At 39.9% G+C, this 24,915-nt stretch overlaps 1 protein-coding gene across 1 annotated transcript in view; it reads right to left on the minus strand.

The window, feature by feature from the left end:
* The window catches only part of TRIO (trio Rho guanine nucleotide exchange factor), a 185,023-nt gene that overhangs the window by 155,188 nt on the left and 4,920 nt on the right, over positions 1 to 24,915 (minus strand). The window contains 5 exon segments of the mRNA XM_009635132.2: positions 3,077 to 3,268; positions 14,507 to 14,629; positions 17,652 to 18,164; positions 18,812 to 19,004; positions 22,507 to 22,621. Coding sequence (XP_009633427.1) covers positions 3,077 to 3,268; positions 14,507 to 14,629; positions 17,652 to 18,164; positions 18,812 to 19,004; positions 22,507 to 22,621 — 1,136 coding nt within the window.

The following is a 24,915-nucleotide window of genomic DNA, read 5'->3' on the forward strand; positions in this document are numbered from 1 at the left end:
GCGGCCTTCAGAACCAATTAAACTGCTGGCAATACTGCTGCTTCAAGTTTATTCTTGCTCCTTTTCTTGATTTTGCAGCTAAGAAAAAGTTTACTTCACTCTGCACCTACCATTTCAGTTGCATGAAAGCCAGTTAAGGTCTTGTCTACACAAAGAGGTTAAAACATGCTACAGCTTTCAGGTGCAGACCCTCAGCTCCTACCCACCAACTCCCTGTGCAGATACTCATGGTACCATGAGGTATCACCTCACCTTTTTTACATTTTCAAAGAAAACCAAGTTACTTTGCATGTCTGTGCACATGCACACACACACAAAGAATGGTGAACTGTTCATTGACACATTCCACAGTTGTCTTTTGCTGGAAAGAGATCATCAAGGAGGCAAAGCAGTGTTAGAGCACAGCAAATTCACACCTCAGCCCTCAAAGCACTAACTTCAACACCCAGAGAAGTACTAAATCCATTTGGCAAGCCACTATGGCAGCAAGCACGTAAGGGATTTACAACTTAAGCAGGGGTTCTCTTAGGACTAACATGGAACTTTGGCTCAAGTCAAGCCTTTCAGGGGAAATTGAGGATACTGCAACAGAATCTCTTCTGCAGACAATTTAAGTTATCTCTGAAGCTTAAGCTGTCTTGACAGACAAGAAACTGCCATCATAGCTGTATGCACAGCAGAAATTCTGTCAACTTCTTTTTGACAGCTAGGGGGCATGAATTTTATATCCTTGTTATGCTAGGAAAGGAAAGAGGAAGAAAGAATCTCTTTTTCTAGGAGTTTTCACAGCTGTTAAACTTAGTGCAGCCAAGCACGTGTGGAATCTGTAAATTAAATTTGTCCTCTACTCATGTCAAGTTCAAGTCTCAAAAGTTTTAAGAGACCAAGCCATTTCTCTCATCATACATATCTTAATTCCTGGAGCACATGTAGTCTTTTGAGGAAAAAGTAATCCGCAGACCATTTCTGGTACTCCATTATTGTTTGAAAGCCAGGAGGAAGGGTGATAGAGTACTTAACTCCAAGATATTTATTTAATTCTCATTTCATCAAGGGATGATTTTAAAAATCACTAACGTTAAGCACCGAACATTAAAAGAAGCTCCATGTGGGACCAGAGCTACACCTCTTGCACCAGTCTGCAGGCACTGATAGCTGGCTGCAGTTTTCACTGTGTCTGACAGCAGGCAGTGACACTTACCTGTCACTTGCAAGGGAACACATGCATTCAAGAAGTGTGCGTTATTTCTTTGGCTGCTTATTTTTTATTCATCTTTTTATGTAGGTCAAGCATCACGAGTCTCTAAAGGGGTCATTCCTCTCATTCCAAACCTTTCCTTGAACTCACTCTCCATTGTTAATGAAACAGCTAATATATCACAGCCAGGTATCTTACAAAGCAACTATGACAATCCACCACAGTTAATTGTTAAATGAAAACCACAGAAGGAACAATTAAAAAGTAAATTAATCCCAGCAGATGCTGCACTATTTTCTCTTTCTTCTCTTTCCTCCTGTTTACACTTACATTTAGTACTGAAGAAGATAACACTGACCCTTACCACAGTTGCTCAGCACACACACACAAAATTTACTCCCCTGACTTCTGATGAACATCATTTTCTCATGAAAAAGGACAGCATTTGAGTCAGGGTATACCTATCTGTTCATATTTTACCATCTCCATCCTATCTGGATGGCTGACAGTGCTTAAATGCAAACCTGAATAACCCAAGCAATTAGAAAAGCATCAATACGGATAAAGTACCACACTGTGCCTATCAAATGCTCCAAGCTGGTTGGTGACTTTTATACCACAGAAAAAATTCCTTTGTCTGCTTTTTTTATGGGGCTTTTGTGTAAAACCTGCTAAAAATGCTTATTATAGTGGCATTAGTTTATATACTTCGCCTTAGTCTGTCTAATGATGGTTAAACCAATGTCACCATGAACATAATGAATAGTGATGTGTATTTGCATCTTAATTCATTCACATTTCTAATCTCTGGACATTTCTGAATTCGAATATCTGTGCAGTAGAAATCAGGAAAATAAATTCTTAAAATAAAGTGTGCTGCCTCTATTTCTGCAGTTATCAACTCCCAAGTGGTTCCTTCATTTATTCCAAATTAAAGTTGTATCAGACATGAGACCTTTTCTTGGATCCAATTTAGCAAGGCAAATGGAAAGAAAAGTATCTACAGCAGCCATACAGCACACCAGAGCTTCAGTCAGCTATAAGCATCCAAGAACCTCTGCTCTCCAAATTCACCAGAGATGTACAAGAGCAGACAGTCTATAATATCAATGGGTGACTCAACAGCACACACATAGCAGCTCCTTCAGAACTGAATTCCCTTGAGGGGGAAAGCGTGCTTTCACCACCAAGACTATTAACTTGGGGATATTTATTCCTATTTCCCCTACATATACCTCTTCTCTGGCAGTTACACATGGTTAATGACTTAATTAAAATAATTGGTATAGGCCTAAAGCTAAAATTTTTGTTTAATATAGGAGGAATCTCTTATGGGATACTAAGTAAACATCTCCCACAATTTCAGATTCAGAAGACTGTTAATTAACTTCTCCACTTTCAGGCCAGTTCAACTTACTTTTCTATAAGCAATTACTATGAGTTAAATCTTGACAGTCAAGGACTGATTGGGGTGGAGTGGTGAGGACAATAAAACAAGTGATGATTTCTGGATATAGGAAAGGCATTATATCGATACCAACTATACTGATTTTTTCCCTTTCTTTCTTTCAACTTAAAAGCTTTATATAGTTAAGCATTTATGTCCACTTCATTCTGATTCATATAGCTAATGCAGCTAAGTTTTATCTTGCACTGATACGGGAAAAGCATTTTGTGGAGAACATAAAGGCAGCGGGCTGTCCTGAGGAGAACAAGCTTTTGTTTGAGTACCAGCTGAAATCGGCAGAAATGAATGTTCTGGCTTTCTTGCCAATCTTTTCAATCACTCTCTTGTACTTCTGTCTAAATCAAAAGCAGACAGTACAACTCACCATTCCAGCATGGAAACTTTTGTTGGCACCCTCCCCGCTCACTCACCTGTTCAGCCTTCTGATGGAAGATGGAGGACATATCCAGTAGCGTGCTACGTTCATCCAAGGCTGCAGCAAACGCCTTCCATTCTTGCTCCAGCTGACTAGCAATCTGTTTTATTTGCTGTGAAGCATAATGGCCAGACTCGACCAGGCGATTTGCTACTGACATGATGCGGTTTATGTTTACATACACATTCTATGGGGAAGGAGGAGGGAAAAATTAGTGTAAGTCAGCAGACCACTTAAATACAGAGGTATACATCTATAAAATTCCTCTTTATTACAGTACTGCTTAATAGACTGGGTTTATTTGCCAAGTTTGCGCATGCCTAACTTTGGAATCTAGGTGTGTAATGTAATAGCCTGTCTGTATTATTGACAAGGGAGAAGGACAACTTGAAATGACCAGAGTCTCAAGCTAACATTAATGGTCAGCTTAAATTCGTACTATACAAAGACCCATTATCACAATGAAGAGGAAAAGCTAACTGTATTTTGCAACAGTCTCAATAAGAATGCTTACAGATGTTCAAGTCAGTAAGACATTCAGACACAAACAATATAGGAAAATCAAAGTATAATTAGCACTTGATCTACCCACGGTATGCATGTGTGCAACATCACTCTACAAATTTTTACATCAACTTCTGAAAGTATTTCTACTTTTTAAGGAACAAAACACAGAACTCTGAGTTCTAAGGAGTTCAACAATTTTAGGTTTTATTTTCCTGCCACTATATTGTCTCAGAGCTAGCACTGACCAGATAAATAAGGTCAAAGATCAGAAAGATTCTCTAGTATACTGGCATTACACACTGATGGCTCTTAGTCACTCTAATTTTCTTTACTTTCAGCTCACATATGCATTTTGGACTAAAGTATCTAAAATCTGTTCCTGTTCTGATTCTGTACGAACAAACAGTATTTTTTGAAGAAAGCAATCAAGAGTTTCTGATTCCTGCAAAGACAGAAACAAGAACGTCACCACCAAGGGGTTTCTGAGTAGCTCTTCCAGAGCTACATGTATATAATGCTGAGTTGACACTTCTTTCAATTGGGCTGACTCTAGAATGAAGTTCTCAGAATCACAGGACTGTTGAGGTTGGAGATATCTGGTCCAACCCCCTTGCTCAAAGCAGGTTCAATCTGAGCAGGTAGCTCAGGGTCGTGTCCAGTGGGGTTTTGAGAATCTATAAGGATGGAGACACGGCAACCTGTTCCAGGGTTTCTATGTTCAAATGGAATTTCTTGTATTTCAACTTGTGCCCATTACCTCTTGTTCTGTTACTGGATACCATGGAGAAAAGCCTGGTTCTGTCTTGTTTACTCCCTCCCATCAGATATTTATATTTTTATATATGCAAGATCCCTCCTAAGCATTCCTTTATCCAGGGTAACCAATCCCAGCTCTCTCAGCCTCCCCTTGTACAACACAAGCATGCCGTACAGGTACTTCAGAGAAGACCTTGGTCATGGTAATTTCCCAGAAAGGGAATGAGAGCTTTCCACAGAATGGTATCCTGTAGGCATGTCTTAATTTGTGTTTGTACAATTAGGGCAACCCCAGATCAACCATTTTGTGAACAAAAGGGATGCTGTAACCAACATCACGGTAGACCCTTTGCTTGCCAATCCAGTCTACCACTTCTCACTTGATTGTTGGTCGTCTTCTCCCTCTCCCATCATTCTTACCCTAAAGCTCTTCTTATCAGATTGTCTGGCCTGCTGGAAAAGATACTTTTGCCCCTCTTAGTCAAATAGCAATCCTTGATCCTCAGAGTCAGTCCCCCACGGTTGCAGAAACCAAAACCCTATTGCCAACATCAGCTGTCTAAACAGTTGTTAACCTTCAGGATCCATCTACCCTCCCACCAGCAGTTCTGAGAAGAAAACCAGCTGGGCTCCCCATGCCCTTGACCATTGCCTCTGGAGATGTGTAGTCATGCTTGAGACTTTCCAGGTCACCCCCTGGCAGTATCGCTAGTGCTTACATGGAACAGCAGCAGAGGACAATGGACAAGCTTTGGCAGTCTTTCCACAATGTCCCAAATCCAAGCCCTCAGCAAGCAGCAAACTTCCATAAAGAATGAGTCGGTTTGGCAGATTGGGGGTTTGTTCCCTGCAGAAGGGTATCTCCCATTACCATCACTTTTCCTCTTGGTGCTCCTGTGTGGCTCAGGTGGCACAGATACTTTATCTGACAGCTCCCAGCTCATCAGCCATGAGGTCAGTGAACCTATTCCACAGCTGCAAAGCTTCAGGTGGAGCAGAAACCTTCCTCCCAGTGCCAGAAGCCGTTATCTTCTCACCTTCATCATGGGTGTCTCCACTTCCCAAACAAACAGGCACAGGCTCTGCCTGACCCTCCTCCCTTCAGTACTGTTGGTAGTTGGGCTCTTGAAGCTGCAGTGTTGGGAAAGATCTGCTCAAGCTCTTTCTCATTATCTCTGATGCTGTGAAGACTGCTGACCTCCTCCCGCAGCCCCTTTACTTGGTGACACAGATCCTTAATAACAGCACACCTCCTGTGGGCAAGGAAACCATCTCCTGCTGCCCAAGCCTTGGCAAGAGGTCACAGGCATTCCCTGCAGCCCCAGACCTGCAGAGCTGCGTCCTCCTTCTGGAGCTCCCTCTGGGTTGAGGCCCCTGGTATCACAGGGACAGTCAGCCCAGCAGTAGCTGGGGACTGTGTCCTGGGGCGCATCACCGCCCTTGCTGGTGTCTCCACTTCCCAAACAAACAGGCACAGGCTCTGCCTGACCCTCCTCCCTTCAGTACTGTTGGTAGTTGGGCTCTTGAAGCTGCAGTGTTGGGAAAGATCTGCTCAAGCTCTTTCTCATTATCTCTGATGCTGTGAAGACTGCTGACCTCCTCCCGCAGCCCCTTTACTTGGTGACACAGATCCTTAATAACAGCACACCTCCTGTGGGCAAGGAAACCATCTCCTGCTGCCCAAGCCTTGGCAAGAGGTCACAGGCATTCCCTGCAGCCCCAGACCTGCAGAGCTGCGTCCTCCTTCTGGAGCTCCCTCTGGGTTGAGGCCCCTGGTATCACAGGGACAGTCAGCCCAGCAGTAGCTGGGGACTGTGTCCTGGGGCGCATCACCGCCATTGCTGAGGATGTGGATGCTGTTCTGAGCAGAATTCCTGGCCCCTTCTGCACAAACTGCTGCATCCATTGGCTACATTTGTTAGCTGCACTTGTTCTTGCCTATATCCTAAACATTTACGCCAAACACTATCACACAGAATGGTTGGGAAGAAAGCAATGAACACCATTAAAATCTCAACATTCTGCAGTGGAGTATTTTTCCCTCTTGTTCATGCAGTGCTTTCTGGAATGCCAGCATGCAGGAAATGCCACGGAGCGGTTAGCTACCTGTCAGTAGCAGCATCGCAACCTTCCCGATCAGGCATTGAGGAACTGAGTCCAGCGAGCCAGGGCGGACAGAACTGACTGCAGCAAGCCTCAGCAAAGGCCACAGATCAACAAGTGACAGAAGAACACCACCTGAATTTGCTGGAAAACTGTATGGTCATATTACTGTTGAGAGATGTGATGGGCAGCCTGTGCCAAATTCTGACTACACCCTGCCAGTAAGAGAGGTCAGGGGAGAATGCTGGCATGTCGACACCCCCAGCACCGTGTAGACGCTGAGCATCTGAGGTGGAACCATTACCTGTTGGCATCGAGCCACTGCCCAGAGCCTGACAGCGATTGGCTGGAGCAAGCATTGCAGCTCCTCCAGGATTCTCTGTGCTGACTCATCTGAGCGGTAACTGTCACCAGTCTCTATTCATTATAACCACGCATGTATGCGAGCAGGAGCATACCTGACACAGCCTACACCCTCAGCTGGTCCACTTAATAAACTGAGCACAGCAGTGTCATCTCGGCTGGTTTTCCTTCCTGCACAGTACTACCTTTTCATTTTTTAGGTTATCCCACAGATCTATGCTCCCCTCTTAAGCACAGCTGAAGAACTGGAGGAGAACAGAACTGCTATTTCCAACAAATTTTAAAAGACTGGAGAGCATTTAGGCCTATTAAAGTGTACGTAGCATAAATACAACACTGCTAAATTAATCCAGAAAACCATTACATGGTCTTTACAGTGGTGTGAAAAAAAAACAACTGTCAAAAGAAAAACAAATAAAGGCTACATTAGACTGCCATTTGAACTGTTTGTGTATCATTAATAAAGAAATTTTGGAAATTCTGGAACGTCAGTTAGATATGAAGGACAAGGCACCATAAATATGAAGTTAAACAAATCACAACTGAGCTGTGGTTAAAATGCATTCATTTTCCCATGGTAATCTGGCTTCACAAGTGTGGAAGAAAACCCCCTGTAGCAGTATGAATATGAATTAATACACTGACAATTGAACACTTTCCAAGCTACGTATACCACATTCCTTTCCTCAAAAAAACCCCTTTTAATAATCTCAACCTTTTTTTTCCTCCCACTATCATATCCCTCACTACCTCATATATCTACTAAAGGTTTAAGTTTCAGTATTTTAGAATGCAATGACCCAAAATAGACAGATTTAATTAAGGAGTAAAAGAATCTCAAATAGCAACTCACTATAGTTGGACTGTCTTTAACTGATCCTTGAAAGTTAACAAATTTTGTTAAATTTTTTAAAAGGATAGGCAGGTCCACTGTCATTACTATATGACAAAAGCATATTTTGTGCACTGCTTGAGAAGCACTGTTCCAAGTAAGCTGGTGCTCATTCCCCAGGGCCTGATGTCTTATTCAGCACATGGATTTACATCTTGGGTTTAGTTAAAGAAGCAAGAGCTATCAGGCAATAACTGTTAAAGACAGGCATCTCATTTACATCATGTGAATCTGCATGAAACATCTGCAGCTTCTAAATGTGTATCAACTGTCTAAGAAGTGAAAGGCTAAAGTGATACTGCATTTCTTCCATTGTATTACACATGACTATTGTAACAAAACTAAAAACGAACAATTCAGGTTACTACATTACAGTACTTATAGTAAGTACGTGAATGTACTTCGTACAATTATTTTCTCTCACAATGCCCTTTAGCCAGAAGCTGAAAAGATACCTTAGAAGATCTGGAAAGCTCCTCACTGCAGAATTATTCCCCAAAGGGAATGTATATATAAAAAAAGTATTGCTCAGTAAGGTAACACAGATTAGTAGCCTAACACAAGCTGTAGTGCACTGTGTCATTCTTTGGTGTGTGTCTGAAAGGCAAGTACACAGGGGAAAATATAGGTGACAGCCTGCCAGCTTAACTGAACTTCTATCACACTCAATACAAAATAAAGCTGGCAGATGGTTCTATTTTACTAGAATACTAACTAGAAGGTTCTATTTTATTTCCTGATTTTCCCAGACCCATTTAGAAAAATGTTTGTTTAGCTCTTAAGATGTCAACCGGTAGTTTTCTGACACAGAGACTATTAAGCATTCGGTGTTAAAAACAACCACCTCAGTGACATGATCCATAAGCATCATAACTGGCACCCCTATATAGACAGTAATGAGTTTGAACTATTCATCTGTGATGGAAATATTTTAGCAATGGAATTTCCAAGTCATCTGCCACTTCACATGCAAATGGTCACCAAGACAAGGTGTAGCATCAATGTATGAAGTAACACCTACTTCAATGATTTAAATGTTTCCTAACATCTCTCCTATTCTCGCTCGTGCAGCAACAGTAAAACTCTCAGTTTGGGAATCCAAACTTCAAAGTTGAGGGCTGCAGAACAACTAAAGGTATCACCTGATCTCTTCCCTTGGAAAACAAAACAAACCAAAACAAACCTCAGCAACATCCAGACTACAATTAAGGAAAGTGTTTAACCTGTTCAACTACAAGGATCCTCAAAATATTCTCTCAGGTAACTATTCAACCATTGCTATCAGCACTGGAACAAGGGAAATATAGTTTCACTCTAACTTTCTTCAAATTTATCATCTTTCTGTCCTACATTTTTCATGGTGGACCTGGAGAAACTTACTGCAAGACTATATAGTCCAACACCTCCTTTGTTCCTCTCTTGCTTTTCAGCTACCTTCACTTTCTCATAGTAAATGCCCATGCCTTCAACCTCTCCTTACAGCCATGACTTTTTCATCTGGATGTTCCCCATTACAACATTAAGTATGGGGCTCTAAACTGGACCCAGTTCTCTAGTGGGACCAACTGAGTCAGAGCAATTTCCTTACAAATCTTAATTTCAGCACCCCCAATAAATATCAAGAGTGAAATAAGATTTTCTTCTTTGCAGTAACACCACTGTCTATTCCTTCAGTTCATGATCCATCCACATGAACATACTTGTTGCTGTATTAATACCTCAACAGCTGATTGTGTTTTAAAATCTATTTATTTCCTTCTTAAGGGCTACATATCTAGTCTATTCTATTTCACCTTGTTGACTTTAGAATGCTACTAAGAAGCTAGAAATAGCCTGAACTCATTTTGTCTTTTCAGTCTCTTCTCAGGTTGGTGGCATCCAGACATTGCGTCTAGGCATTAACTGCTCTGGCACCAGAAAGATTCCCCTCCAGATGTGCACTCAAAAAACATCCTCCCAGTCTGTCCAGGATCCACAGCTGTGCATTCCCTGAACCATCATGAATCCATGGTTTGCTTAAACTATGGTTATTCAGGACTACCAAAAACTTGAGTGAGTTCTTTTTACCTACTCTACTGCCTCATCCCCATTTAGAGTCTTTATCTTGTCTGTTAGGGATGTTAGATTGGTTGGACACTTGATGAATTTTACCATTTAACATTTATTTATCTTTACTGAAAGTTTATTTATTTATCTTTACTGAAAGTTTATTTATTTATCTTTACTGAAAGCCCTGCCTGAGACATCTATTAGTTTAAAAAAAAAAAAAGCCAAAACATACCAGAAACAACAACAAAAAAACCATCAAAACACACAAAACAGACATGTCCCCTCCAAGACAGAAGAGCTACCTTACTACTGTTCTGCACAAAGTCTTTTGTAGAAATCTGCATTTCAAAGCAATCTGAGAAAGAATGCACAATTCACAACCTGTGGTCTTGCTGTCATTTGCTGAGGTCTCAGAGGAACCAGGGCAGTCTAGAATTCACATGGTGCTTACATCTATCTCAAGGGATGACGGAGTATGGTTACAAAATTATATATTTAAAATAAAAATAATCTCAAGAGTGAAATATATCAGTAGTACAAAGGAAGAGGAAAGTCACACTAGCTGTCAGCTAAGCTGATTTTACCCCACCTGACCTTCTTAATGTTTTCATTTGTACCAGTCCCTGTAGCTGGATTTGAGCAAGCCGTGCCAAGTAAATCATCTTTGTGACTTTTAACTCTGTAAATCCAGTGATATTCAAGAATTATGTTCACACATTTATTTTAACCTCCCAAAGCTCTCACCAGTGCTCATCTCTGGCACTCTCTTTTTGCATGACATTAATTATTTGATTACTACCTTGATAAAGTGGTTAAGTGTATGCAAATAGCCTGTTCTGAAAACATTAATCAACTTAGCAATATGTCTACAATTGACATAGGACTTTTTGGATGATGGTTAATAAACATAGCTTCTACTGATGGTCCTATCAGCCCTGAGACAAGAATTAGTCACAGCAGCCCTTTAATAGTAGCCAGCATCAGCTTTCTCCAAAGAAAGTTTCCTTTTGCCTACATCACTTTTCAATCATTTTGACCCTCACCAGTGCAGTGAGGGGCACAGTTAAGCTGTAACAAAAGCAAGGCCATTTGGTCTAGGAAGAAGAGTAGAAGAAAATATTCAAGTAGATAACATCCTCCTCCTCACCCATATTTCGCATGACTGCTTTCGTTTCCCTTGTGTCCCAGCAGGCTAACGGAAAACAGCAGGGAAAAGAGTGGACAGACATAGAACCAGTATCTCCCACTCTCGCATGAGAGACTGACTAATTGTATAATCACAGGTACTTTGTTTTGGCAGTTCAAAAACTTGACAGATAATCTTTGTATTTGCAACTGCTATGATGCTTTATTTGCAAGTTTCTCCCTTAAAAGCCACTAAAAACTTGTTTTGAGAAGTGAAGCATTGGTTTAGTCACCCAAAGAGGAACTTCAAGCTGAAACTGAGTATTGCTTAACTCAAATAAATCTCAGGACTTGACAACAGCAATTGACTGTTGCTGAAAGCAGACCTTTTAAATTGTAGTGAAAATCCATCCTCATCTTTAGAGAGGAGAATCACTGTGAGTTTATTTTTCCCCACAGTCAGGGAACACGGGATCTACTTGCCCTATAAAGACACAGCCTTGGCATCTATCAGTGAATAGCCTCTTGAATTCAGTGATAGCAGGTCACATACCTGCAGCTGCGCACATGAACTATCTTTCAGACAGCTGCCTTTTTAGCCACACCAACCAACCTGTGTTTTACACTATGGTAACCAAATGTATGTCCATCCTCAATGCACATCACTACACCTATCCAGCTTTTCTTTGGGACAGTTTCATTGCAACGAGAATCAGTCTGTGCATTAATTTTAAGACTTACATGAACTTATTCCTGTTACCTTGAAGTGCAACCACATTAGCCTATCACATACTGAATACACAAGATTCCTAGGCATATCGTTTGCTAATGAAACTACTGAAAGCACAGTTAAATCTCCTGCCACGATGTATTCTTCACTTTTTTGTTTTACAACATTTGGTTTAAACGTCCAACTACGCTGGGCTGTAATACTGAAAATCAGATTGTAAAAATAGCAGAAAGCCATCACAAGGGGGGAAAAAAAGTATTCAGCAAATCCTCTTTGTCCTTGATGTAACGAACTCCTGTTCACGGCACAAATTAAGTAGTTTTCACAATTGTTTACATCCCGGTGGCTCATTTCAGACTGGAAGACCAGATTAAAATTTTCACATCTCACCCAAAGGCTGTCACACTTTATCACCTGAGTTTGGCATAAGCAGCTGCAGAAGCTGCACTCCTGCACCTCTCGGAAAGCCAAGCTGCTACTTGGGAAGGAAGGGGAGATGGGAGAGCCAGCTACTGACAGAGGGCAGCACCTGCTGGGAAGGGAGCATGTGGCCTGTGGCAACCAACAGTGAGTTGGGAAAAGCAGCTGCAACATCAATTATCAGGGTTAAGCTGTGAGCACGTGCAAGAGGTTGCATTTAGCTGCTTGGGCAGCATTCATCCTTTGAACAGCCCTTCCCCACCTAAAGTGAGCCTAAGGAAATTGCCTGGAAAGCAGGATCTATTAGGGTCCAATTAGGGCCATAATTAAAAGCCATCAAAACCTTCTGTATATAATAAACCTTACACATAGTTGCCACTCTTCCTTCCTCTACCCCATCCAATTGAATACATTTGCACAGTTGTAGATGGGTTAAAAGTTAAATTTCACCTCCAGCGCTACAGCATTCACATAACAGATCTTAAATCAACTCTGATTACTGAAGAGTTACACTGACAGGAACAGTGAACAAATAGTAGCTTGTTAAGCAAAAGTGTATGTGAAGAGTGGTCAGGGAGAAGCTGAACACGCTTGCAGGAGTTAAGATTGCCTGTCATTTTTCTAGTTAAAAGCTAATGAAAAATAAGGCTTGCCAAAACTCAATCAGTTCACATCATTTTCTTATGTCATATTCAGTTCAATCTTTCCCCCTAGTCTACATGTAGGGCTTTTTGCCATTTAACCAAACAAAACCCAGAAAAACTAAATGCTGCTTAAATCAAAACCAGGGACTGATCATTTTGGTTTTGTATTTTCCTATTCTGTGCCAAAAACCACTTGGGGGGGGGGGGGGCTATGCTACAGAAACCCATTAAAAAACTGCAGCTTGTTTTTCCCCTTTTGAGTATTTGGATGGTTTAATTTGCCCCAAATTTAAGCTGCTCCTTGCATGCTTCAAGAAATCATTGCACAGGCTGAGAAAAAGTCCTATGTAATTAATGCATTTGATTACTACAAGCAAAACAGAGATTAACAGCAAAAGACTAACAGCAAAAACAGAGCAGGAGGGATTATGCTACATCATTCAAGTGCTTCCTAGTGTTGATAGCATCTGAACAGTATGGAACTAGGAAAAAAAAAAAAAAAAGTAATCCAATTTGAAGAAAAGAGGACAACAGTGACTAATATCAGCACAGGCTGACAGAAGAATTTAATCTTTAGGCTACAAGCCCGAGAAGGCCATCCAAAATTATTAAGTTCTAAAAGTCATCTCATGTCAATGACACCTACTGTCCTGTGAGTTTCTTTCTACTCTACTTCATATGCAAAGCAATGAGCAACAACAAGGTACTCCATAAAGCAGCAATTCCTCATGCCCGTGGCATGAACCTACACCTTCCAAACCTAACGGTCGAAGTTATAAAAATATATATGATTTCATATAACTTAACTACGTTTCCTGGCATCTGCTTTACTCTTTTCAAAAAGTTCATAGTGTTTTTATTTTTTTTTTAACTTTTGCAAACATAGCTGAGTTGCAAAAGAAGAAAATGTACCTTCTCTACTCGTGTCTTCTATTGCCTTAGCTCTAGCTATACCATACACAGGAGCTGCCTTTCCAGTACTTTCATTATTTCAGCAAGACACATAGCCTAGGTAAGTTTACTTTGTGCCACTTTCTCTTTCCACAGTTAGTAGTCCTGTCCTACAAAAGCACCCTTTTGCAAGAGTTGATTGTTTTGACCACACTTTAATTCAACTCCCATCCCTGGCCTGCCAAGGATGTTAACTTCTAACAAGACTGGCAGTGTTCTTCCTTCACTGAGCTGACAGCCAGGGACTGGATTTAGGCCCAGACTCATGAAGTTATTTAAACACCTCCAATCCTCCTAGTAAAAAGGACCTAAAATGTACTTGAGAATTTAGTCCCCATGCTTAAACAGGAATTCATGAAACTGAAAATAAGAAGCTTTCACTCACTGCCAGTTAAAATTCAAATTTTTAGTTGCAGTCTACTGATAACTTATCCCAAGATGATGACCAAAAATTGTTTGGTTTAGCTCCATTCTACTGTGCCAGAAATGAGAAGAGCTGTCTTAAAAATCTGGAAAATTATTACATCAGGCTCAGCTGTTGATCACTACTTCTCAGAACTTTTGTCTGAGATGTAATCTGAAAAGGTCCTGAGAACTACTCCTTTCCACATGGAGCACTAAAATCCATATTACACATGAAATTTCCTACAAGACTCAAAGCAGTACTCAAACATACATCCCAGGTTCTAGAAATTTGGATGCTTGATCACAGTACCTCTGTACTTGTCTACCCTTTATTTCCCTCCTTTGTGTTTTGTAATGTCAATGCTCAAAATTTGCACTACTTGTAACAGAAGGAATGACTTATGTGTATGATTTAGAAATTCTACCTTGACACAGAGCAAACAGACAACGTGTCAGTGCTGTGAAGAGGCCTGTTCTTACCATACAGTTCATGGCAAAGTGATTGTGCTGTGTCTGAAGCTCCATTGCGTGGGGATGACTGGTTCCAATCTCCGTGTAGCTGTTCAGAAACAGACCTTTGTTGTGTGTGATCCAGTCAAACATCTACAAGAAAATATTAAGAAAAAAAAAATCACTAATTTGTTATGGCAGAAATAATAGACAAGTAATGTGAGAAAACTGTGAACACAGAAGACAGAAAGATGAAAATTAACACTGACGCTTTTTACACTGTAACTTATTGTACATTGTAACCAAATCATTGCTGAAATCTGACTTTTTGGACCAAACAACTGAGGCTGTTGAATCTTTACTGTAGGTGTTTATCTCAACAAGCTACAGTAAAGACATAATCATAAAGTCATAAACTTCATTACTACAAAGTCATAGTAAACAAACAGGCTTGGAGCACAGCCCTGAGTTACCAAGCTTATACATTCTCTAGTGTCAGCATTTCATGCTGTCAGCAGCTTAGTAATTTAGAATGAAAATGGCAACTCGTAGAAATTAAATATAAATTCATTCTTGCTGATCAAGTACTTCAGCAGCAAGTTTAATATTTTTAGTTCATAACTTTACAGCAGAGTTGAAAACAACTGTTCACAAATTAAAAAAAAAAAAAACAAAACCCACTATACTTGAGCACAGAGTTACACATTACCTTCTTCCAGACAAGTTTAAGGATAATCTTTAAATATCTTTGGTTTGTTAGTTGGTTTGGGTTTTTAAAGTAGTACATAGGTATGTTAACAGTGGCACTGGAAGACACAGTTTTCAAAGACCAAGGAACACAGCAAAAGGCTAAGTTTAACACTACCACCCCACCACCCCCACCACAATGGACTTCAGATCTTTGCTATATCTCAGCTCAGAAGACCCACCTACTCTCTGGATAAACTGAAAAGGATTGTTTGGAAAGAAATCATAGCAATGAGCAGTAAGTACTCATTTAAAGATCTTTTAAAATATGCTGGCTAATAGAGAAATATTATCAAATCCATTATTCCATCCAGGTAAGTGGCAAATCAAATTACAAATAGACCACAATATGATCAGGACTGTAAACCAAAAAGAGGTTTTAAGAGCTCAGACAACTGAGATGGCTGATCACATACTCCCAAAATTTTCAGTTTCTTACTAGACTACAGTGAAGATTTGTTAGAACATTATTCAAAACAGATGGTGGTCCTGCTTGTGACCACCTTTCTCCAGGTAGTCTGACTTTGCTGCCTTCAGGGCAATTCCAATCCGATTCCCTCCCACCTCACCCCTTTTCCACCCTCTCTTCTCCTGGACCAATCCAGATTTCTTGTGCAAAGAGTTGTGCAAGTCTTCCAAAATGAACATGTTTATTTCTCCCCATCCAATACCCTTTATTTTTCCAAGGAAGATCCAGCCCTTTCTCACACCAAAATAAACCACATAGACATACACCGCTAAAGAAGCCCTGACCTATGTAATCTAATCAGACACAAGCAGTGAAATAAGGGCTGCAAGTAGATTAAGGCAAGGGCCTTAATCCAAACGTGATTTGGGATACCACACAAAACTTCTTTTTAATCCTTTTCTACTGATAGATGAGAGAATAAAGTCCCAGGTATGCTAGCTGCTGTCAACCCCATTTTGAGGTGCCCAACATTTCCTTCTATTTTGAAAGAAGGATGCATTAATTTAATATAGACTTATTCTTGGAATTGGGAACTTAGAAAACAGATAGGAGCTTATGCAACCACATGGCAGGACAGAGATCAATCCCACAGGCTCAAGTATTTCACAAGGAGTTTCTTAAAGCCCAAGTTATAAAGGCAACTTCTAGATGAAAAAATGAAGAACATATCTTTCAATATCATGTGAGCACCACCAAAATATATTTTGTTCATGTATTAAGGAATAATTAATGCTGTAATTAACTGGCTGAAAGGTTGCTAAAAAGCATTTGGGCCTGAAAGAGCAACACCACACCAATAGCTTGCTATTTTCTAAATAATTTCATAACTCTAAATTCACTTGATCAGATTTTTTTTCAACTCTTTACATGCCCCTATTTTCAACTGTACCCATTCAGTAAACACTTAAATGGTACTTTTAAAAAATTAATTTCTTTTTTAAGCACAGCAGAAAACATTAAGAATAGTGTAAAGAAAGTCCCTGAGCTGAAATGATGAGGATAAGGGAAAGTACAGGGGAAGAAAACACAGGAAGGAGGAAGGAGAATCATTACATGTGTTTGCTCTGCTTTTACTCTTCCCCATGCATCTGCTTATGACCACTCCTACAGAGCATGATAGTGGTTTAACACAGACCTTGGTTCATCCAGTTCACGCATTCTTACATAAAATATTTTAAGAAATCTGACAAAGATCATACTTACCGCTTGACTGCATAGTCTAGTTACTTCTCCTGGAGAAAAATTCCCCACCCTTCCTTAAAGCTATTTGTTCTATGGTAATAAGTCAGTAATAAGTGACTGCAAAACCGCTCTATATGAAAATAGATCTTATTTGAGCTCATCTGAAAGTGCACTGCCTGCCGTATTTCCTCTTCAAATTCCATGACAATCAAGGGCTCTCTCATTTGAAGGGACTGGTTAGCCCGAAACATTCCGAGATCACTCAGTCCCCTGTTAATGACATATGCACTGTCAAAAGAGATACATCAGTTTTTAGCCTGGGACTTTAAATCCTGCATCAATGAAGCAGTTCCCCATGTCAGCCTCTTCAGACTTTGTTGACTGCCTGTCACTCAAGTCCCAAGGGTCACTCAAAAGGAGCCTGACATAGTTCTTAGTCATCTGTATTTATAAAGTATAGAACATTCATCTTCATTTGATGCATGCAAAAGCATCTGTCTGGAACCAAAACTTACCGAAGTAAAAGCCTTGAAGTCACAACCACTTAAAATTTTCTTCAGTGAGAGCTACCTGTGTTCTTTACAGCTTAGAATTATTACCCCATCCCCTTTACTCCAGAAGACTAAGAATCGCTCTCAATCAAGAAATCCTTTATTTCCCATTAAAAGGCTAATAAGTAACTCTAAAGACAAAAACCACTATATGCAGTTATCCTTGGTACTTCTTTCAAGTCCATCAAGCAGCATGCATTATACTCCCCTCTCCCAAATCCCTTACCTTTTCAGCATCCTGCTCAAACAGCCTGAGCTGAAAACATTGGTCCAATTTCAATTTCCGCACATGCCACATCTGATGCAGATGCTGCCGTGTTGAGTGCAGCCTGTCCAGCATGGTGGATACTTTGGGTAAAAGGTTCTGTAAGTCTGCATTCCCTGACCCAGAGTTCTTTTTGGGAAAGCTATCACTGCTCTGTATCCGCTGGAGCAGCTTTTGTCCTTCCACATCAAGGTCCTCAATAGGGGCCTTAATGACTTTCTTTTTTAATTGTGAATGCTCCTCTATCATATTGCGAGCACCTTCCAGGTCCTGAGGCATTTCCTTCTTTGACAGTATGTCTTGCAGTTCCTCCAGTCTGGACAGCATATGGGTTGCATTGCTAATGTAGTCCTCAAAGGCAACTCTGATTTCTATCCACTCCTCATGGTTGTACTCCAAACAGCCATCAAATTCCGGAGTTAGCTGAGAAGGATCAACTACTTTGGTAAGGCCTTCCAGAGACACCATATTTGTCTAAAGAATAAAAATTTAAAAAATGCTGTTACTGAAATGAATTTGAAATTTTCTTTCAAGTTTTTGTTTTTGTCTATGTAAGAGCTGTGCTCATGACATTCACATGACAACTTTTCTCCTACGTTTCTTTCCAAATATCAATTCTGATCAGCCTCCTGTCTTCCAGGTATTTCCCGAAACGAGAGAAATATTTTATTTCTTTCTTACCTCACTACGCTTAAAGAGAAAACAGCAACCACTCTTCTAACTACTGTTTTGATTAAGTTTTGACTTTGTGTATTCTAAAGCAGTAGGAGGATAGCAGCAAGGTTCAGTTGGCTGCTTTCCCTCTGGATGCTGGTGATATCACTATTACCGCAATGGAGACCAAGACAACAAACATATGAAACCTAACTTTTTACCATTAGGGGTAACACCCTAATTCCATCTTTCTCACGCTCAGGAAAAGAATATAAATAACAACATGCACAACTACCTAGCCTAAGTACATGAAGAAAACCACATTCCCTCTAGCACCACTGGCCTAACATACCGCTCCTCTCATCTAGAACATAATTTTGTCAGAGAGTTTTCAAGACGCTGATCAGTAGTGAGCACACTTAAACCCATGAAATAAATGTAAATTTGTATACCGTAGGGGAAATTACCTCAAACTCAAACTTAGAGCTGCCAAAGTTAGTCCTCTGTTTCTGCCAGAAATTGTCTGGCTTGATTATCAGTGCAACATGAATACAACATGGAAAGGATTCCTGTAAAATCTTCAGCAGAGGCTTTATGGAGTCCCATTTTGACCCACGCATATCTACAATGACGGTGAATCCTCGTTTACATACTTCCTCACTGCAGAAGAAAGAAGGAAAGGTTAACAAGCAAGTGTTAAAACTTCAAACACAGCACTCTACTGCACCATGCTGCCTAACGAACATGGTCTCCTCAGCTAACCATAACACCCTAGGGTCTCACTATTGACTAGCCAATGTGTACAGCAGGTCTCATGAACCTCTCAGGAAGTTCTGATTTCATCTCATCCCCCTTCCAAACTCCATGTGGGTGATAGCTTAACATCTGTTGCCAATTTGATAACCTGCCTTTTTCTCTTCATTCATTTTCATTGTTTATATTCATGATGATTCTTCTTCCAGTCTTGTTTCTCCTTCACCTTACACACACATTAAACACCATTTACTGAAGCAGCGATAGGTAATTCATTTACAATTGACCCTTCAGATTACACACAGACTTTACTGATAACAATATTCATGCCTTTCTAATGACTGAGGGGATCCTCTAAAAGACAGAAGATGGCATACTGTTCTTACCTACCACTTCTGCAACTTTTTTAAACTGTCTCAGATTTAGTCCCGCATTATCTGAAAGTTAAAAGAGTCTGTAAAGGAAAAAAAAACTCTTTACTGAAAATTCTTTCCGTAACTATCCACAAATTGATCCTGTTAACAAATAAGAAAGCATTTTATGGCTGTGAAGAAAACCGCATCTATCTGTTTCTACAAAATTTGAGCTCAATTTTGTTGTCTGAAAGTTGACAGCCCTTACACCCTAATTCTCTGGCAACTCTTCTGAGAAGGGCAGCTTTAATTTCTTTTCATCGATACCTTTTGTACACTTAGTGCTTGCCACTGATCAAAAATAGCAATCACCGCCAACACCAGAAATTTTGATTTTGTTCCAGAAGAATTTGCTACATGACCTTGTTAACACAAGGGAAAATATTTCAAAACCAATGCATCACAGCCAATGTACTATCAGAAAGGACCAAATGCGCATTGTTTGAGTACATGAGTCATTTGCAGGGATGTGACTAATGTAAATGCAATTCTGGAGTTCATGTAGTAAGGTTTTCACAGTGTCCAAGAAGTAGGGAAGCTTCACTGGCATACTTTACACAGTCTCATTAGCCACACTGTAGAAAGATGAGTTATGATTGATACAGGAGAACAGAAGAGCTTCTGAAAGCAGTGATAACACAGGTTCCTTGGGAGGTTTTTTGAAGTTGGTTTAAAAAACCCTCAAAAGCCCCAAAAAAACCCCAAACCAAAAAAACCACAAACCCCCACCATTTAAAAAAGTAATTTATCAAGATAAATGCTGGCTGTCCCACCTGCCCAAAGGAAAGCCAAAAATGGCAATGGTAACAGGAAAATACATTAAAATTTACAAGCTTGGAATACATGTAGGCTACAATGTACAATTTTCTGACCAGAGGATTAAAGGACAAAAACAACTACTGTTTTAAAGATACACCCATTATTGAAAGGCTACATGCTATTATACGAGTGCTGCTCAGCCCATCCCTATCCTACTATACAAACTGAGCATTCCGTGAGGAGGAGTGCTTGCCACTGATTCACGAGGCACACATCTACCAGGGTGTACAAAGCAGCCCCTCATCATGTGATACAATGCAGATGTGTCTTCCTGTCATGCGGCCCCATCATCTGACAAAAGATGAATCCCTTTTGGCCAAGGATCATAAAATTTGTTCTAAGAGGTTTTAGTCAGCCAAGGTCACCTGTTAGGTAAACCTGAACTACACTAATACCTGGTCCAATCAGTGTTGATGACTTAAGTTTAGCAATATTTTAAAATCCGATAAATTGTTAAATTAATAAAATAGTGAGACTGAATCACCTTAAGTGTTTAGATCTCTTGACAAACAACTGGTACCTCTGAATCTTCAGCTACATAGAGCAACAGTACTGCAATAACTAATAGACCAAATGTTCATGGCTGTTTGTACCAATTGGGACTTCTTAATTAGCAAGAGTTGCAAGATCAGTCCCTAAAACATGACTTGTATGAAAATGAGTCTTGCTTTTAATAAAGCTCCCTTTGTTCTCAAAGCTATGCCATGCTTATATAAAATAATATACAGATATAAAATCTGCACTAAATTTCTTTTCATTTTAAATCTATTCACACTAAACTAACATACATCTTTTGCCAGAGGACCACTGTATTTTGCCAGATTATCTCTAGAAAATTCTCTTGGGCATATTTCAATGCATATTTACCTATTAACTTCTCTAGTAACTTGAAGCTCTAGAGGCCTAGAATACATCTCAAACGTTCAAATGTGAAGTCAAATTATTTCAGAAGTAAAAATCTCAGGCCTTCTTCCTGTCCTCCTTCCTCTACTTCCCCCAAACCCCCCAGTTAACTTTTAAAAAAAAAGAGTACTAAACACTCCTATACTTCAAAGTGAAATAAAGACTAGAATAATTGAGTTACCAACAACTGCTCTTAAGAAAGGTCACACACACTGTCAACTAGATGTGTTTTTAAGTTTAGTCCTTTTATGTCTTTTTAAAAGTTCTTTTTACAAAAGCACTTTTGTCAATCTGAAACCAATATCTGATTACATCAGGCGCAAAGATGACTGCCTATAAATTAACACATTACAGAAATATGGAAGGTATTGCATTCAGGGATGTTGTCCAAGGGATTTTTTTGAACTTTAATGACAACTGCTCCTTGAGGTCATTGGCAAACATATTCAAGCACAGTCAGCATTGCTCCAGTCTATACCAAATGCCGGCAGATTCCAAGATGGACCTCAAGTCAGGGTCTTATGATCATTTTTGCCCCTAATTCAATTACAGCTAGGAACAAAGTTCTATGTGAATAAACTTTTTTACATATATGTAGTATGTAACTTTATATATACATATTATATATATAAAACTATACATATAGGTGTGTATACCAACACACACATACATGCACTAGCACTGGATTTTACTTCTATCAATTCATTTAAATAGCAGGTTGTAATTCATAGCTTAAACTGTTGATAACACAATGGTATCGGTATTTTCACAGACCTCTCCATGGGCTTATCTGAGACCTGTACAATCAAATTTTACATATCTCTCTCCTGTTTATTCCTGTGCTATATCAGGACACTATAACTTATCTAATAAAACTAACAGGAGTGTTGTGCTAACCTCAGTCCAGACAAGGCATATTGTGAATGATGACCAGCATGTTTCTAATTATTTATGTACTGAAAGCCTTTGAGTTGTAGTCGCAATCTTCAGTGACAGCAATATGGCATGGCAGTGCCGTTTCCAATACACAAAATACTTCCAGCTAAAGCACACCAGCCTTTCTGCCCACAGCCTTCCTTCTACAAGGCAGAGTAATTATTTAGGTCTCCTCCAAAAAGCAGTTTGAAAACAGGAACTGACAGAACTTGGTATGAATTTGTTCATTTTCTTAATCCCCTCCGTCTTCTAGCTTGTGGGTGTACTGCAACATAATCCTTTTTTTGTTGTTGTTGTTGTTTTATAGCTTCTGAGCTTATCAAGTGATCGTCACTTACCTAGGAATACATGCTAGGTATGAAATTAGTCTTCTAAGATCTTCTTGTCGTATTCTATCATGATTACTACGAGCTGGAAACGTTAGAATGGGACCTCCACGCTTATCTCTGCCACCTGAAAAACCAGACATGTTAAAAGACCCCACAGCATAACACCATTCTTGTTTGCAAAATTAGTCTTCAGAATGGGAAACCCAAGTCCCATACTGTTTCATGCATAGCCACTTAAAAAGAAGTGATTTCAAGTTAAATGCCAACACTATCATTTAGAGACCAGTTTAAAACTGAATTTTGGAAGTATCAATCAGCATATTGTCACAATTCTTACAATGAGAAAGTATCTGTCAAAAAAACTGAAGCAAAGAATAACTATAGCATTACATTTGCACATTACAGTCACATTCAAGTTTGACTGGCAGTGTGACATCTCCAGCAATGGTGCTTTGTTATGTATTTAACTTTTGAATCAGCAATCGTACAGATTAAATTTAAATACAGTTATGCTACTTCGTGGGCAAGTATTTAGAGGATACTCAGCATTAGCTTCGTTAGCAGCAGAGAGTTTAGGTGTATAGTATTTCACACCCAATGCATTTACTAGATAAGTAGATGGATACTGTTTAAGCATTTAATTTATATTTTTACCCTGTTCTGACGTGCAGATTCTGAATTGTCAGTTTATAGTTTTTAATTTTGTTAGCAATGCACGAAATTCTGAATCCGCTTAATATGTAAGGCAAAAAAACCTGACGCTGAGTGGTTCCACTTAAGTGTATTTATCTCATTCATTAAATTGCACAGACTTACCGTAGTTGAACATTAAAATGCAATTTTGTATCCAACCCCTTGCTAGTGACAACAAAATGTTACTACTAACAAATGCTAAATTCAGGTCAGTAGGCTGTCTTTTTCAACACTTGTACGGACACATTCTTACAAGCTAAATTTCACACCTATGTTCTCAACCACAGAGATGTGGACTGTTTTCTCCTGTCCCATGGAAACGCAGAAAAACACTATCCTCTGCCCTGAGTGATCTCTCATTGTAAATCAGCTCCTCACTGTAAATCCATGCTACTAAACAAAGTATAAAAAAAAAAAAAAAAAAAAAAACCAAAAAAAACCACACCAAAAAAACCCCCAAACTCCCCCCACCAAACCAACTTAGAAAGGAAGGCCAAAAGCAAACGAATAAAACCAGTCACTCAAAAACTCATCACTATCCACCCCACCACAGTCTGTGTGTGCTTGCCAGAGAGACCAAGCCTAGCTGTCAAGGTCTCCCTCCAGGGACTGTCTGCACTGGACACGTTCCCTGCAAAGGCACCAAGTGAAATTCAGAAGAGGCCAAAGCAGCTCTGAATTTCTGTCAAGCTGCAATGCCAGAAACCTAAACTTAAAAGGAAATTCATATTCTTATCTTCCATGACCCTCTGAATTGGGACATGAGATTAACTGAGTTGTCTCATTCTAACGGAGAGAGGCAAGTTTGGTCTTGACCATCCTGACCCACTTGCCAAGCGGAGAGCTTTGAGGATTTTTACATAGCCAGGTGGCAGGAGAAAAACAGGAGAGAAACCACAAGAGAGAGGAAGGATAAATGACAAAACTGAGAGTCCAACAGCCCAGGCCTCCGCTCAGCTCCAGAGTGAGTACTGGGCTCCAAAGCTACCAAACTCATTGGGAAGTCTGCTGCAGCCCTCAATGCTCTCCTCAGCGCACTGCAGGCCATCAGCTACCGATCTTAAATTTCACGTTTCAACTACGCTACTGATTCCAACCCCTTAGAAAAAGGGCTCAATTGCTCAGTGTGGAAATTCTTCCTTAAGAAGCAGCAGTTAGCAGGGAAGAGCATATACTAAATGGTCTTTAACACTCTCTAAGCATTTTAAAAAAATGCCTTGCTTGTTACACACAGTCACTTCAGATCAGTCCTCCCAGCCTTTCCCACACAGCAACTCCTGTATCATGTGATTCTCCAACGTGGCAGAGGAAAGAAACCCGTATTCTTTATGCCATTTTGGATGCCACTTCAGTTGGCTCCCAGCTCCACATACACCACAGAGAAAACCCATTTTTAAGGTAGAGTGCTTAAATTTCTGATAAATCGTATTCTGAAATTTTTTGTATGTTGGAGACAAAAATCTGTGGCGCAAATTTCAGGTCTAGGTGAGTAATGAAGGCCATATTGATTTTTGGTGAAAAGAATTTCACTATCTGGTCTTAAACCAGATACCAAAATTGTAAATATTTAAGAAAAAAGTCCTTAAGAGTTGATTTTTTCATCAGCTATACTGAAAGCTTTCTTAGGCCTTTTCCAATAAGTAACTCTCATTTCCTTTGTTCCTGATGCTCCTGTGTCATGCACAAACAGGAATGTTAAAAGCAACAATGTATGAGGCATCAGGT

The sequence above is a fragment of the Egretta garzetta genome, unplaced genomic scaffold, assembly GCF_000687185.1.
Source record: "Egretta garzetta isolate BGI_Z169 unplaced genomic scaffold, ASM68718v1 scaffold413, whole genome shotgun sequence".
In the NCBI taxonomy this organism is placed as follows: Eukaryota; Metazoa; Chordata; class Aves; order Pelecaniformes; family Ardeidae; genus Egretta; species Egretta garzetta.